The sequence below is a fragment of the Hyperolius riggenbachi genome, chromosome 10, assembly GCF_040937935.1.
Source record: "Hyperolius riggenbachi isolate aHypRig1 chromosome 10, aHypRig1.pri, whole genome shotgun sequence".
NCBI lineage: Eukaryota > Metazoa > Chordata > Amphibia > Anura > Hyperoliidae > Hyperolius > Hyperolius riggenbachi.
The window spans coordinates 2,245,275-2,261,975 of NC_090655.1; the positions used below are offsets into that span (position 1 = coordinate 2,245,275).

Genomic DNA, 16,701 nt, shown 5'->3' on the forward strand with positions numbered 1-16,701 from the left:
TGGCCATGCTGGGACTTGTAGTCCTCCAGCAGCCCCTGTGTGCCCTGGACATGCTGGGACTTGTAGTCCTCCAGCAGCCCCTGTGTGTCCTAGCCATGCTGGGACTTGCAGTCCTCCAGCAGCTCCTGTGTGTGTCCTGGCCATGCTGGGACTTGCAGTCCTCCAGCAGCTCCTGTGTGTGTCCTGGCCATGCTGGGACTTGTAGTCCTCCAGCACCCCGTGTGTCCGGGCCATGCTGAGACTTGTAGTCCTCCAGCACCCCCCTGTGTCCTGGCCATGCTGGGACTTGTAGTCCTCCAGCAGCCCCTGTGTGCCCTGGCCATGCTGGGACTTGTAGTCCTCCAGCAGCCCCCTGTGTGTCCTGGCCATGCTGGGACTTGTAGTCCTCCAGCAGCCCCCTGTGTGTCCTGGCCATGCTGGGACTTGTAGTCCTCCAGCAGCCCCTGTGTGTCCTGGCCATGCTGGGACTTGTAGTTCTCCAGCAGCCCCTGTGTGTGTCCTGGCCATGCTGGGACTTGTAGTCCTCCAGCAGCCCCCTGTGTGTGTCCTGGCCATGCTGGGACTTGTAGTCCTCCAGCAGCCCCCTGTGTGTGTCCTGGCCATGCTGGGACTTGTAGTTCTCCAGCAGCCCCTGTGTGTGTCCTGGCCATGCTGGGACTTGTAGTCCTCCAGCAGCCTGTGTGTCCTGGCCATGCTGGGACTTATAGTCCTCCAGCAGCCCTGTGTGTGTCCTGGCCATGCTGGGACTTGTAGTCCTCCAGCAGCCTGTGTGTCCTGGCCATGCTGCGACTTGTAGTCCTCCAGCAGCCACTGTGTGTGTCCTGGCCATGCTGGGACTTGTAGTCCTCCAGCAGCCCCTGCGTGTGTCCTGGCCATGCTGGGACTTGTAGTCCTCCAGCAGCCCCTGATTGTGTCCTGGTCATGCTGGGACTTGTAGTCCTCCAGCAGCCCCTGTGTGTCCTGGCCATGCTGGGACTTGTAGTCCTCCAGCAGCCCCTGTGTGTGTCCTGGCCATGCTGGGACTTGTAGTCCTCCAGCAGCCCCTGTGTGTGTCCTGGCCATGCTGGGACTTGTAGTCCTCCAGCAGCCCCTGTGTGTGTCCTGGCCATGCTGGGACATGTAGTCCTCCAGCACCCCCGTGTGTCCTGGCCATGCTGGGACTTGTAGTCCTCCAGCAGCCCCTCTGTGTGTCCTGGCCATGCTGGGAATTGTAGTCCTCCAGCAGCCCCTGTGTGCCCTGGCCATGCTGGGAGTTGTAGTCCTCCAGCAGCCCCTGTGTGTCCTGGCCATGCTGGGACTTGTAGTCCTCCAGCAGCCCCTGTGTGTCCTGGCCATGCTGGGACTTGTAGTCCTCCAGCAGCCCCTGTGTGTGTCCTGGCCATGCTGGGAATTGTAGTCCTCCAGCAGCCCCTGTGTGCCCTGGCCATGCTGGGAGTTGTAGTCCTCCAGCACCCCCCTGTGTGTCCTGGCCATGCTGGGACTTGTAGTCCTCCAGCAGCCCGTGTGCCCTGGCCATGCTGGAACTTGTAGTCCTCCAGCACCCCCCTGTGTGTCCTGGCCATGCTGGGACTTGTAGTTCTCCAGCAGCCCCTGTGTGTGTCCTGGCCATGCTGGGACTTGTAGTCCTCCAGCACCCCCCTGTGTGTCCTGGCCATGCTGGGAGTTGTAGTCCTCCAGCAACCCCCCGTGTGTCCTGGCCATGCTGGGACTTGTAGTCCTCCAGCAGCCCGTGTGTGTCCTGGCCATGCTGGGACTTGTAGTCCTCCAGCAGCCCGTGTGCCCTCACCATGCTGGGACTTGTAGTCCTCCAGCAGCCCCAGTGTGTGTCCTGGCCATGCTGGGACTTGTAGTCCTCTAGCACCCCCCCTGTGTGTCCTGGCCATGCTGGGAGTTGTAGTCCCCCAGCAACCCCCCCTGTGTCCTGGCCATGCTGGGACTTGTAGTCCTCCAGCAGCCCCTGTGTGTGTCCTGGCCATGCTGGGAGTTGTAGTCCTCCAGCAGCCCCTGTGTGTCCTAGCCATGCTGGGACTTGTAGTCCTCCAGCAGCCCGTGTGTCCTGGCCATGCTGGGACATGTAGTCCTCCAGCAGCCCCTATGTGTGTCCTGGCCATGCTGGGACTTGTAGTCCTCCAGCAGCCCCTGTGTGTGTCCTGGCCATGCTGGGACTTGTAGTTCTCCAGCAGCTAGTGTGCCCTGGTCATGCTGGGACTTGTAGTCCTCCAGCACCCCCCTGTGTGTGTCCTGGCCATGCTGGGACTTGTAGTCCTCCAGCAGCCCCTGCGTGTGTCCTGGCCATGCTGGGACTTGTAGTCCTCCAGCAGCCCCCTGTGTGTGTCCTGGCCATGCTGGGACTTGTAGTCCTCCAGCAGCCACTGTGTGTGTCCTGGCCATGCTGGGACTTGTAGTCCTCCAGCAGCCCCTGTGTGTGTCCTGGCCATGCTGGGACTTGTAGTCCTCCAGCACCCCCCTGTGTGTCCGGGCCATGCTGCGACTTGTAGTTCTCCAGCAGCCCCTGTGTGTGTCCTGGCCATGCTGGGACTTGTAGTCCTCCAGCAGCCCGTGTGTCCTGGCCATGCTGGGACTTGTAGTCCTCCAGCAGCCACTGTGTGTGTCCTGGCCATGCTGGGACTTGTAGTCCTCCAGCAGCCCGTGTCCTGGCCATGCTGGGACTTGTAGTCCTCCAGAAGCCCCTGTGTGTCCTGGTCATGCTGGGACTTGTAGTCCTCCAGCAGCCCGTGTGTCCTGGCCATGCTGGGACTTGTAGTCCTCCAGCAGCCCCTGTGTGTCCTGGCCATGCTGGGACTTGTAGTCCTCCAGCAGCCTGTGTGTCCTGGCCATGCTGGGACTTGTAGTCCTCCAGCAGCCCCTGTGTGTCCTAGCCATGCTGGGACTTGTAGTTCTCCAGCAGCCCCTGTGTGTCCTGGCCATGCTGGGAGTTGTAGTCCCCCAGCAACCCCCCGTGTGTCCTGGCCATGCTGGGACTTGTAGTCCTCCAGCAGCCCCTGTGTGTGTCCTGGCCATGCTGGGACTTGTAGTTCTCCAGCAGCCCCTGTGTGTCCTGGCCATGCTGGGACTTGTAGTCCTCCAGCAGCCCCCTGTGTGCCCTGGCCATGCTGGGACTTGTAGTCCTCCAGCAGCCCGTGTGTCCTGGCCATGCTGGGACTTGTAGTCCTCCAGCAGCCCCTATGTGTGTCCTGGCCATGCTGGGACTTGTAGTCCTCCAGCACCCCGTGTGTCCTGGCCATGCTGGGACTTGTAGTCCTCCAGCAGCCCCCCTGTGTGTCCTGGCCATGCTGGGACTTGTAGTCCTCCAGCACCCCCCTGTGTGTGTCCTGGCCATGCTGGGACTTGTAGTTCTCCAGCAGCCCCTGTGTGTCCTGGCCATGCTGGGACTTGTAGTCCTCCAGCAGCCCGTGTGTCCTGGCCATGCTGGGACTTGTAGTTCTCCAGCAGCCCCTGTGTGTCCTAGCCATGCTGGGACTTGTAGTCCTCCAGCAGCCCCTGTGTGTGTCCTGGCCATGCTGGGACTTGTAGTCCTCCAGCAGCCCGTGTGTCCTGGCCATGCTGGGACTTGTAGTTCTCCAGCAGCCCCCGTGTGTCCGGGCCATGCTGAGACTTGTAGTCCTCCAGCACCCCCATGTGTCCTGGCCATGCTGGGACTTGTAGTTCTCCAGCAGCTCCTGTGTGTGTCCTGGCCATGGTGGGACTTGTAGTTCTCCAGCAGCCCCTGTGTGTCCTGTGCTTTGCCTGAGGAGGACTACAAGTCCCAGCATGGCCAGGACACACACAGGAGCTGCTGTGTCATGGCCATGCTGGGACTTGTAGTCCTCCTCAGGCAAAGCACGTGGTGTCAGGTCATGCTGGGAGTTATAGTCCTCCCCAGGCGGAGCACGTGGTGTCCGACCCCGGGGGGTGGTCCCAGCAGTAGCAGCCGCCTCCGGCTAATTCAGTCCATCGCATTGCCATGGAGACCCCGCGCAGGGGGCCAGCAGGGAAGCGGGCGGGTGACGGGGCCGTGCGCGGTGACGTCACGTGTCCAGCAGCACGCGGCCTCACGCTCGGAGAGCAGAGGGGAAGGTAGGCGTGGCCGGGAGGAGGTAGAGGTGGGCGTGGCCGGTAGGAGGCAGAGGGGAAGGTAGGCGGGGCCGGGGAAGGCGGAGCTAGCGCCGTGCGTGCCCGCGCGAGGGGGGCCAGCAGAAAATGGCGAGTGTGTGTAAGAGGCAGCAATGCTGTGTGGAGAGGCGCGGCTTTCGGCAGGAACTTGACTCGTGGCGGTACAAGCTCATTCACTGTGTAGGTAAGCTCTATGTCTTTGTGCGCGCGGCGGGGCCGGGGGAGAGGGGGGCGCGTGCCGGCCGCTGGGAGAGAGGAAAGCGCGGGCTCCTGAGGAAGGAGGCGGCGGGGGGCGCGCGCGGGAGCTCACTCTGCGGGAGCGCGCAGCGCCTCAGGGGAAGCCCCGGTCCTGGGGTCCCTCTGTCACCCCGAGAGAGGAGGAGGGGGACATATTGGATGAGGAGCCGCAAACTCCCGCCGCACGGCCCGCGCTGGTGAGAGAGCGCGCGCCTGGAACACGCCCCTTCTGCGCGCTCCCGTCCTCCCAGGCGCGCTCACGGCGCCCACACCCCCTTTTTAGCTTTAGCCCTAAATAATTACCCAAAATTTCACCCCCAAATGTGAAGTGCAGCAAAGCAGTGACCAGTGTCGGCCCCGCCCCCAGCACGCGGCCTCCCAGCAACAATGTATCCAGAATCCTGCCAGTGCTGCTGCTACAATGTTACCTCTGTGTGTGTACACTGTGATCATGGATCTGTATAGTGTGTGTGCTGTGTCATCTCTGTATACATATATAGTGTGGACACTGTGATCATGGATCTGTGTGTGTGTGTGTGTATAGTCTGTGTACAGTGTCATCATGTATCTGTGTGTACAGTGTAATGTATGTGTGGATCTTAATACTGTGTGTGTCTGTATACAGTATATGTATATGGTGAGCAGTACAGTGTATATGTCTGTGTACAGTATATGTGATGGGCAGTACAGTGGCAGTACTGTGTACAGTGTGTGTGACTATATAGTATATATGATGAGCAGTACAGAGTGTATATATATATGTGTATCTATACAGTATATGTGTCTGTATACTGTGTATATGGTGAGCAGTACAGTGTATGTATGGGCAGTACATTGTATATATTTAGTGTTTGTGTATGTATACTGTGTATATGGTGAGCAGTACAGTGTATATGTATATGTATGTATGTATATATATATATATATATATATATATATATATATATATATATGGGCAGCACAATGTATATATGTAATGTTGGGCAGCCCAGTGTCAGTGTACAGAGCACTGCAGCAGGGAGTGAGGATTGGGAAGGGGGAGGGGGACTTCCAGCACTATATATATACATACATATATTTGTATATTGTGTGTTTTGGTGGCCGGGCTGCCCTGCCTGTGTCGGTGACGCCCTCCGCCGATCGCCTGCCCTGTGTATAGGGGATTGGGGAGAGTATTGTTATCAGCTATCCGGGTAATTGCTTCCAGCAGGTTCACAGATCACTCCTCCAATCACACTTTTTGTGGCTCTTTTCTGTTGGCTGCTGTGACATATTTTGGGTGTGTTTTTTTTGCTGTTTGCTTAATTAAAGAAACTGGATGCTTTGCGGCTCTCCCTCCTCCCTCCTCCTCCTTTCTGCAAACACTTTTTTTTTGTGTTGCTTGAATGGTGGGCAGGGAGGGGGTGAGGCTCAGGAGGAGAGAGAGAGAGGGGGGTGTGAGGGGGGCCTGAGGCCTAGCTCAGCTGCTGGCAGTGTGCTGCCCTTCCAGGTGGAAGCCACCTCGCCCCCCCTGATGAAGGATCGCCGTACCCCGAGGGATCCGCTGCAACCAGGAAGGCAAGGATCTCCTTTTTGGTGGCTGCAGAAGCTGGGGGATGGGCAGCGGCCGAATGAAAACTCCCCTATTACAGTATGTGTCTTTTTTTTTTTCTCTTCTAAGGTCCTGCTTCCCTCCCCTCTAACCTCCTTTCAATCTGTTCGGCGAGATAAAAAGGCTCAAATTATGGCTGTTTTTCCTGCAAATTTAACCTCTGCCTTAAAAAAAAAAAAATCCAAAAAAGTTATTTTGCATTTTTTTGTATTTTTTTTTTGCGAGCACCTTGGAGGTCTGTAGTTCCTCCTAAGTCATTTGAATTTGTTTTCATGGCATTGTTGTGCATCCAGGAGCTTTTTTGGCTTAATTTTCACCTTGACTGGCGTTTGGGGATTCTGTCTTGCCGTGCAGTTTAGCACACGCAAGCCCCGGGTATTGTTTCTAGGTGAAAGTTAATTTCATTCTAAGCATTAGGCTTCAGCCGCTTTGGCATAATTTTAGCAAAGCCCATTATGCAAATTGTGCTTTGGTTGAGATGTAATTTCATGCTGTGATAGCATTTCTTTGTCTCTGCCTGGAAACTGTAACCAAATCCAGTTTTATTTTTTAGGGAGAGGAATTTTAGCAGTTGCTGGTCATGTAGTTTGTCTTGGCTGTTTTATTCTGGGGGGGGGGGGGGTGCAGGTGATAGATGCACAAGGGGGGTTACCTGCCTTTATATCGTCTTCCTGCGTTTTCGTGATCTCGCTAATACAGGAGATAATTTCCTGCAATTTTTTTTTTTTTAACTTTGTTCGCTCCCAGATTTGACAGCTTTAATGAAACAGTGGGTTTGGTTGTGTCAACATTTTTATCTCATTTATGGAACTGACATTTGACAGTTTAATCTGCGTTCAACCTTTGGCATGCTTTAGGAATTTCTTAATACAGAATTGTTTAATCGTTTAGGGTGTGCTTTTCTGGGCTCCTTCTATGTCAGAGGTAGAGGTGTGTATGTATATATACTGTACACATTGCATATGGCAGTACACAAAATTGTGACTTCACATCCTCCTGAACAGAGATATTTAGGTATTTGTTAGTAGATGTGTATTGTGTGTTTTCTGGTATTTCTGTAAACATTTAGAAAATATGTATATGGGAATACAGATTTGGACAAATACATTCTAAATTCAGGAACTACAGGTAGTCCCCGACATACAAACAATCCACCGATACGAACGGCCTAGGTTCGGTGATTCATTGGGAAAAAGTCAAAAACATTTTTTTTCAAATTGGACTTGTAGTTTTAGAGAAAATTGATTTTAAAAAATTCCCCAAAAAATGGCTTTTAAGCTTGTATTAGCAACAGGGGAATAGAGGGGGGCGTTGAAGGCACAGGGGAACAGAGATGACACAGAGGGGGAACCTGGAGGCGCAGATGAGGTACAGGGGACAGAGATGACACAGAGGGGGAACCTGGAGGCGCAGATGGGGTACAGGGGCCAGAGATGACACAGAGGGGGAACCTGGAGGCGCAGATGAGGTACAGGGGCCAGATATGACACAGAGGGGGAACCTGGAGGCGCAGATGAGGTACAGGGGCCAGAGATGACACAGAGGGGGAACCTGGAGGCGCAGATGAGGTACAGGGGACAGATATGACACAGAGGGTGAACCTGGAGGCGCAGATGAGGTACAGGGGCCAGATATGACACAGAGGGGGAACCTGGAGGTGCAGATGAGGTACAGGGGCCAGAGATGACACAGAGGGGGAACCTGGAGGCGCAGATGAGGTACAGGGGACAGAGATGACACAGGGGGAACCTGGAGGCGCAGATGCGGTACAGGGGAACAGAGATGACACAGGGGGAACCTGGAGGCGCAGATGAGGCAGTGTTCTCCCCAGAATTTTTTTCCCAGCCGGGTGGCATGAAATATTAGCTGGGTGGCATGAAAAAGTAGCCGGGTGGGGCAAGTTGAAAATGCATGGCAACTGTGCTTACAGCATAGGAGGAGGTGAGCCGATGACAGCCGGGTGGTCACCAAATCTAGCCGGGTGGAGCACCCGGCTAAAAGAGCCTGGGGAGAACACTGTGAGGTACATGGGACATAGATGGCACAATGTTCTGACTTAAAGGGCATCCGAGGTGAAAATAAACATATGAGAAAAACAATTGTATCTATCCTCAGTCTCCTAAAAATGACTTTTTTAGATATCCCACAGTTTTATTTTATATTTAAGTCTACTTTTTAAGTTTTTACTGTTTCATTGTCTCTGCTCGATGACACCTTCATAGAGGTAAGTCAGAGCTCAAATCTATGAATTATTGACCCCTCTTTATTTATTTCCGGCTCTCAGAAGCCATTTACTGACAGGAAAGTGTTTTATAGCTGTAATTTCTTATCGGTGAGGATTATGCTATAGTCTGACCCAGTACCGACCCAGACAGAAACTATCACTTGCATACCTGATGTTTAACTCTTTCAGGCAGAGAAAGAAAAAAAGGAACACATCCTAGTTATTTGTGTGCTTGGCACTGTACATACACATGTCTATCTCATCATGTCACCTCGGTTGTCCTTTAAGAACAGAATCGGTTTAAGAACTAATTTATAGTCCCCATTTCGTTCGGTAACCGGGGACTACCTGTAGTCTTTTTGTAAGCCTAAAGCCAGCATGACATTTTTAGGACCCAGTTCCATCAACAGCAGTCAGAGAGAAACCTAGAGACCTAGGTTAGGGGTTAGCCTTCTCAGACCTGGGTTAGGGGTTAGCCTTCTCAGACCTGGGTTAGGGGTTAGCCTTCTCAGACCTGGGTTAGGGGTTAGCCTTCTCAGACCTGGGTTAGGGGTTAGCCTTCTCAGACCTGGGTTAGGGGTTAGCCTTCTCAGACCTGGGTTAGGGGTTAGCCTTCTCAGACCTGGGTTAAGGGTTAGCCTTCTCGGACCTGGGTTAGGGGTTAGCCTTCTCGGACCTGGGTTAGGGGTTAGCCTTCTCGGACCTGGGTTAGGGGTTAGCCTTCTCGGACCTGGGTTAGGGGTTAGCCTTCTCGGACCTGGGTTAGGGGTTAGCCTTCTCGGACCTGGGTTAGGGGTTAGCCTTCTCGGACCTGGGTTAGGGGTTAGCCTTTTCGGACCTGGGTTAGGGGTTAGCCTTTTCGGACCTGGGTTAGGGGTTAGCCTTTTCGGACCTGGGTTAGGGGTTAGCCTTTTCGGACCTGGGTTAGGGGTTAGCCTTTTCGGACCTGGGTTAGGGGTTAGCCTTTTCAGACCTGGGTTAGGGGTTAGCCTTTTCAGACCTGGGTTAGGGGTTAGCCTTTTCAGACCTGGGTTAGGGGTTAGCCTTCTCAGACCTGGGTTAGGGGTTAGCCTTCTCGGACCTGGGTTAGGGGTTAGCCTTCTCGGACCTGGGTTAGGGGTTAGCCTTCTCGGACCTGGGTTAGGGGTTAGCCTTCTCAGATTTGTTCAACCCTAAATCAGTGATTTCAGAAAGTGTTACAAAGCAAATCAGTCTAAACGTTGTCATACACTCGTTTGATTAGCAGCATATAGATCAGAAAATCTACTGATGATCTATCTGATGTGTTTAGGAACATTTTTTACCAGGAACAGATTTCTGCTAGATTTCAGTATGAAATCTATTGAAAATCGATCTGATGTCATTTTGTTGCCATCGGATTTCCATTAGGTCCAATTATTTATTTATTTTATTTATTTGTTGTATTTATAAAGCGCCAACATATTACGCAGCGCTGGACATTAATTTAGGTTACAGACAATATTTAGGGGTGACAAACAGCAATATGACAATACAGGAATACAAGAAAACCAGATCACACAGCACAGTATGAGTACAAGGTAATGCTTAGTCACTGGAGGGGAGCATGGAGATCACACAGCACAGTATGAGTACAAGGTAATGCTTAGTCACTGGAGGGGAGCATGGAGATCACACAGCACAGTATGAGTACAAGGTAATGCTTAGTCACTGGATGGAGCATGGAGATCACACAGCACAGTATGAGTACAAGGTAATGCTTAGTCAGTCACTGGATGGGAGCATGGAGTTAGGCAAGTTAGGTTCACTCAAATGCATAGCATGGGTGCACAGTAATAGAGGTGCATGATCAGGTAGGACACAAAAGGAGTGAGGACCCTGCCCAAAGGCTTACAATCTAGAGGGAGAGGTAGGGACACGAGAGGTAGGGGACCAGAGTTGGGCTGTGGGTTTAGAGCAATTGTGAGGGGTGGTAGGCAAGAGTGAAAAGGTGAGTTTTGAGGTCCAATGCAAAATAAGCAATCTCAAGAGATAAGCCTAAACTTTCCAACATGTCAGATCGATTGAAATGAGCCGCAAACCGATCGATTGGTCAATCGATTTGCGATCGATCGATTGATCGGCCGAGTGTATGGGCTTCTTAAGAAAGTATTGTTTGTGGCTCAGAAAATGACTGGATCTGTCCTGACTGTTTTGGGATAGTGGTCCTGAGATTGTCGTCAGTTTCATGGCTCTCTATACACAGCCCAGTCTGAAAACCCTCTGCTACCAGAATATCATTTCACATGAACAACTTTTAGAATGTCACTGCTAATCTCTCTTATCTCAAATATTCATACAGCACTTTCTGCACCAAACTCAGGTCAGAAATAACAGATTTTATGACTTGTTTGACATGCAAGTTTTTTAAAAAAAGGTTCAAAGTTTAGAATTGCCAACGCTTTTTATCTTTATGGCAATGACACAGTCCTCAAATTGATTGTTTTTATGATATAGCTTTATGTTTTTTTTGAACTTGCAAAGAACTTGAACTGAAGCATTGATTGTGGAATTTCAACATTTTTTTAACTAGAAAATCATGTTGTTGTTACCCCGGGTCAATTCAATATTAACATTCGCAAAACGTAAGACATGCTTTTATATATAGTTTTTCTGCATCCAAAATATGCGATTGCTTAGAGGGTGGTGCGCTGCACTTTTGTGAATGTTCTGGGTTTGCAGTAAATGGAAGTCAACGTTCTGTCGTATATTCTGTAATCCAAGCAATTGGTGTGCTGGGTTCAAATAAATATGTAAAACATGATTGTATTTAGCAAGGTGAACTAAAACCGGTGTGATAAGTTTTCGTACAGTTAAGGTGCGTACACACGTCTGATTTCTCCAAACGCCCGATTTGACGTCCGAACAACCAGTCGTTTGGAGAAATCAGACGTGTGTACGCACCTTAAAGAGACACTGAAGCGAAAAGAAAATTATATTATGATTTGTATGTGTAGTGCAGCTAAGAAATAAAACATTAAGATCAGATACATCAGTCTAATTGTTTCCAGTACAGGAAGAGTTAAGAAACTCCAGTTGTTATCTCTATACAAAAAAGCCATTAAGCTCTACGACTTTCAAAGTCGTGGAGAGGGCTGTTTTCTGACTTTTAATATCTCAACTAAGTAAACAAATGTCTTTTTCTCTGCTAGAGGAGAGGTCATTACTTCACAGACTGCTCTGAAAGACTCATTTTGAATGCTGAGTGTTGTGTAATCTGCACATATTAGAGAATGATGCAATGTTAGAAAAAACACTATATACCTGAAAATAAAAATATGAGAATATTTTCTTTGCTGCTAATCTTCTAGTAATTATTCATAGTACACAACCGATTCATTATATCATTTTTTTTTTCCGCTTCAGTGTCTCTTTAACTGTCATGGCGTAGCCTGTAATTATTTGTGTATCGGACTTGAAAAGTTCTGCAGCTGTGCAATGTAGGGCTGCATACATAGTTTAGATTTTTTTTTTTCCTCGGCCAAAATGTTTTGTTCGCGATCAGTGCTGCGAAATCTACAGAGCGCATGGTTTTCATTTGTGGCCTCCTCAGGCTGGATAGATTCTCTCGTCCGAAATCCATTGTTTCTGGAGGAAGTTCATTTGAAGTCTCCACAGTATGGCACTGCTTACTTCACCTCACCAGAGAACAGAACATGCAAATCAGCCAGAAGCAGAGCAACATGTCTGTACAACATTTGAGCCAATACCGTTACACATATTGTTCCCTGTACTTCCCTGATCAGCTGAGGAAACGTGAACATTAAATGTTTGCATAACTTTTACATGGCTGTGAGCAGGTCAGAAATAATGTAATATGGGTCGATAGTATTATTTATATAGCACTGACATCTTCTGCAGCACTTTACAGAGTACATAGTCATGTCACTGACTGTCCTCAGAGGAGCTCACACTCTAATCCTACCATAGTCATAGTCTAATGTGCTACCATATTATTATTATGTATTTATATAGCACTGACATCTCCTGCAGCACATTACAGAGTACATAGTCATGTCACTGACTGTCCTCAGAGGAGCTCACACTCTAATCCTACCATAGTCATAGTCTAATGTCCTACCATATTATTATTATATATTTATATAGTACTGACATCTTCTGCAGCGCTGTACAGAGTACATAGTCATGTCACTGACTGTCCTCAGAGGAGCTCACACTCTAATCCTACCATAGTCATAGTCTAATGTCCTACCATATTATTATTATGTATTTATATAGCACTGACATCTCCTGCAGCATATTACAGAGTACATAGTCATGTCACTGACTGTCCTCAGAGGAACTCACACTCTAATCCTACCATAGTCATAGTTTAATGTACTGCCATATTATTATTATTATGTATTTATATAGCACTGATATCTTCTGCAGCACTGTACAGAGTACATAGTCATGTCACTGACTAACCTCAGAGGAGCTCACACTCTAATCCTACCATAGTCATAGTCTAATGTCCTACTACCATATTATTATTATGTATTTATATAGCACTGGCATCTCCTGCAGCACATTACAGAGTACATAGTCATGTCACTGACTGTCCACAGAGGAGCTCACACTCTAATCCTACCATAGTCATAGTGTAATGTCCTCCCATATTATTATTATGTATTTATATAGCACTGACCTCTCCTGCAGCACATTACAGAGTACATAGTCATGTCACTGACTGTCCTCAGAGGAACTCACACTCTAATCCTACCATAGTCATAGTCTAATGTACTGCCATATTATTATTATTATGTATTTATATAGCACTGATATCTTCTGCAGCACATTACAGAGTACATAGTCATGTCACTGGCTGTCCTCAGAGGAGCTCACACTCTAATCCTACCATAGTCATAGTCTAATGTCCTACCATATTATTATTATGTATTTATATAGCACTGACCCTTCTGCAGCACATTACAGAGTACATAGTCATGTCACTGACTGTCCTCAGAGGAGCTCACACTCTAATCCTGTCATAGTCTAATGTCCTACCATATTATTATTATTATGTATTTATATAGCACTGACATCTGCGGCACATTACAGAGTACATAGTCATGTCACTGACTGTCCTCAGAGGAGCTCACACTCTAATCCTGCCATAGTCATAGTGTAATGTCCTACCATATTATTATTATTATTATCATTATGTATTTATATAGCACTGACATCTTCTGCAGCACATTACAGAGCACATAGTCATGTCACTGACTGTCCTCAGAGGAGCTCACAATCTAATCCTACCATAGTCTTAAGGTGGCCATACACTGGTCGATTTGCCATCAGATTCAACCAACAGAGAGGGATCATATGGCCACCTTTACGGCAAACAAATTGTGAAACGATTTCAGCCTGAAACCGATCACAATCTGTGGAGCTGCCGCCCTCCCTGCATACATTACCGGTTCCGGCCGGCGCGAGTCCCCGTTGTCTTCTCCGCTCCGGCTTCTGAACTTCCTGTCCGGAGGGAAGTGTAAACAGTAGAGGGCGCTCTACTGTTTAAACTTCCTGCCGGGACAGGAAGTTCTGTGTAGCTGCAGGAACGGTCTGGAGCCCGAAGCAGAGAAGAAGACCAGGGGATTCGCGCCGGCCGGAACAGGTAATGTATACCCGCTGTATTGCGTCGGTCGTCGGGCATTCGAACGCCGCTAACGACGCACTTCCGACCCGCCGGCGACCAAGAAAAATCTTCCGCACGGATGAGTCGATGGGAATCGACGGGAACAATTGATTTCGGGCGGAAATCGATCATTCTGTCAGCGGTGTGCGCGGCGATTTCACAGCCGTTTCGATCACTGTGATCGAAACGGCTGTATATCTGCGGGAAAATCGTTAGGTGTATGGCCCCTTATAGTCTAATGTCCTACCATATTATTATTAATATTATGTATTTATACAGCACAGACCTCTCCTGCAGCACATTACAGAGTACATAGTCATGTAACTGACTGTCCTCAGAGGAGCTCACACTCTAATCCTACCATAGTCCTAGTCTAATGTCCTGCCATATTATTATGTATTTATATAGCACTGACATCTTCTGCAGCACTGTACAGAGTACATAGTCATGTCACTGACTGTCCTCAGAGGAGCTCACACTCTAATCCTACCATAGTCCTAGTCTAATGTCCTGCCATATTATTATTATTATGTATTTATTTAGCACTGACCTCTCCTGCAGCACTGTGCAGAGTACATAGTCATGTCACTGACTGTGCTCAGAGGAGCTCACAGTCTAATCCTACCCTAGTCATGTGATACTAAAAGTAGGAAGAACCGTCTTTGCCAGACTACATGTTGCAGCATGAGCTTAGCAAGCATGAGTCTTGTATATGGCTGGATAGCGTACTGGTTAAGGACTCTGCCTTTCACATGGGAGACCAGGGTGGGAATCCTGGCTAGGGTCAGTACCTATTCAGTAAGGAGTTCAAGGCAAGACTCCCTAACACTGCATGGTGGCCTCCTGAGCGCGTCCTTAGTGGCTGCAGCTCTTGAGCGCTTTGAGCCCGACAGGAGAAAAGTGCTATAGAGATGTTCAGATTATTATTACTGTATATGAGGATGTACTTGTAGCTTGCAGGGAAGTGGTGGGCAGCAATATTTCAGTGCCCGAATTTGCGCTGGTGGGCAGGTTTCACTTGAATGACCAGATGACTTCCAAAGTGGGAGGCAAATAGAGGCCAGACTATGGCTTCTAGTAATGCTGTAGAAAACCTGACGCTGAAGGCGGGGGCAGATGATGTCAGAGGCAGTGATTGGGCGGAGCCTGGTAATGGTTTGCACATTCGTTTCTTCACATGCACAGTTCCCCGCCCATCTCATTTATAGTCATTAGTTTAATGCTAGGTACACACTATGAGATTTTCTGGCAGATCAATTATTTCGATTTTGATTTTGTTTGTTTTTTTTCCCTTCACTTCTATGGATAATCGATTGTTAATCAGATCGCACACGTTGGAAATAATCGATCTGATAGGAAATCTGCCTGAAAGTCACATTGTGTGTACTAGGCATAAGAGATTTAGGTTTGCTTGTGCCAGTCTGACACTGCCTGCCCTACGCTCGTCGTTCACAGGAAGTGAGGTTGTATCACCCCAATTCCTGAACAGGAAGCCCGTCAATGCAGTTTTGCAGCCGCAGGCAAGCATAGCCATGAAGAACATTTTTAAATAAGAAATTTAGTGCCAAAAAGTAATATGTATTTTTGTTCCATTAATAACTTTAATTTTGGACTTTATATATGATAAACAGTGGCAAAAACAGTTAGTGACGCCCCTTATTTGAAAGTAAACCAGTCCAGCAGTGACGTATCAATGCAGAGTTGCCTATATAAGCAGCACTAAGCTCCGGACGACGTACTTATCACGGAAGTTAAAGGAAACCTGAGATGGTTTGAATTGGTGTATTTATACTTCACCTGGGGCTTCCTCCAGCCCCATGAGGTGTGCGGGGTTCCTCCCCATCCTCGCCGGCTGCTCAGTTCTGCGGCTGTGCCGCCGGTAATCTGGCCACACGCATGCGCAGAAATGCGCTGCATGCCAGATTACCGGGAAGGATTACAAGAGAACGTAGCGGCTGGAGAGGATGACGAGGCTGGAGGAAGCTCTAGGTGAGTATAAATAGACCAATGCAAGCCATTTCAGGCACACTTCAATGTCAAAATAGGTAAGGCGCAAGATTTAAGTGACTTTGAATGGGGGAGGCGTTTGTAAGAAGAGCTAGCTTCTCTGAAACGACCACTCTCTTAGGAATTTCTTGCCCAACAGTATCTCTGGGGTTTGGAGAGCGGCAGCTGAGGAAAAAACACCTTCAAGCTATAAGGACTATTCTGGTCAAAAAAAGGCTGGTGAATGAGAGAGGGTGAAAGGTGAGTAGCGGGCATAGTCCGCAGCAACAGAAGGGCAACAACACGACATGTTACAGCTGACTTCAGTGCAGGTGCCTCACAAAGCATATCCCCACACACAACAAGACGGACATTGCGAAGAATGAGCTTAAAGAGAACCGTTCCCTACTTACCTGGGGTTTCCTTGAGGCCGCTCGTCCCTCATCTCCCCGGGTGGCTCCTGTCACCCGCAATAGTGCACGAAAGCCTGACTGAGTCACGCATGCACGGCCTGGCCAGGCCCACTCCTGCCCCTGAGAGTGTTCTGCACCTGCGCAGTAATACAATGCAAACGCAGAATGCGTCCAGACGCAGGAGCGTGCCGGGCCACGTGCGCAACACAGACAGGCTTTCGGGCACTTTTGCGGGTGACAGGACCTGGGAAAATGATGAGGAGGCTTAAGGAAGCCCCAGTTAAGTATTGGAACCTGAGAAGCTTCTCGTCTTGGGTACACTTAAAGAGACTCTGTAACAACAAAAACCTCCCCTGGGGGGTACTCACCTCGGGTGGGGGAAGCCTCCGGATCCTAATGAGGCTTCCCACGCCGTCCTCTGTCCCACGGGGGTCTCGCAGCAGCCCTCCGAACAGCCGGCGACTGTGCCGACTGTAGCTTCAAT

At 49.5% G+C, this 16,701-nt stretch overlaps 1 protein-coding gene across 8 annotated transcripts in view; it reads left to right on the forward strand.

The window, feature by feature from the left end:
• The first annotated feature begins 4,187 nt into the window (after positions 1 to 4,187).
• The window catches only part of LCOR (ligand dependent nuclear receptor corepressor), a 202,590-nt gene continuing 190,076 nt past the window's right edge, over positions 4,188 to 16,701 (forward strand). For 4 of the 8 annotated variants that reach the window (XM_068255424.1, XM_068255425.1, XM_068255431.1 and 1 more), the window contains exon 1: positions 4,188 to 4,297. In XM_068255424.1, the coding sequence (XP_068111525.1) occupies positions 4,201 to 4,297 (97 nt within the window). In that variant the 5' untranslated portion in view covers positions 4,188 to 4,200. Of the gene's footprint in view, positions 4,298 to 5,908; positions 5,981 to 16,701 lie in introns of those variants that run through there. The other 4 variants (XM_068255427.1, XM_068255429.1, XM_068255428.1 and 1 more) reach the window with 4 other exon arrangements.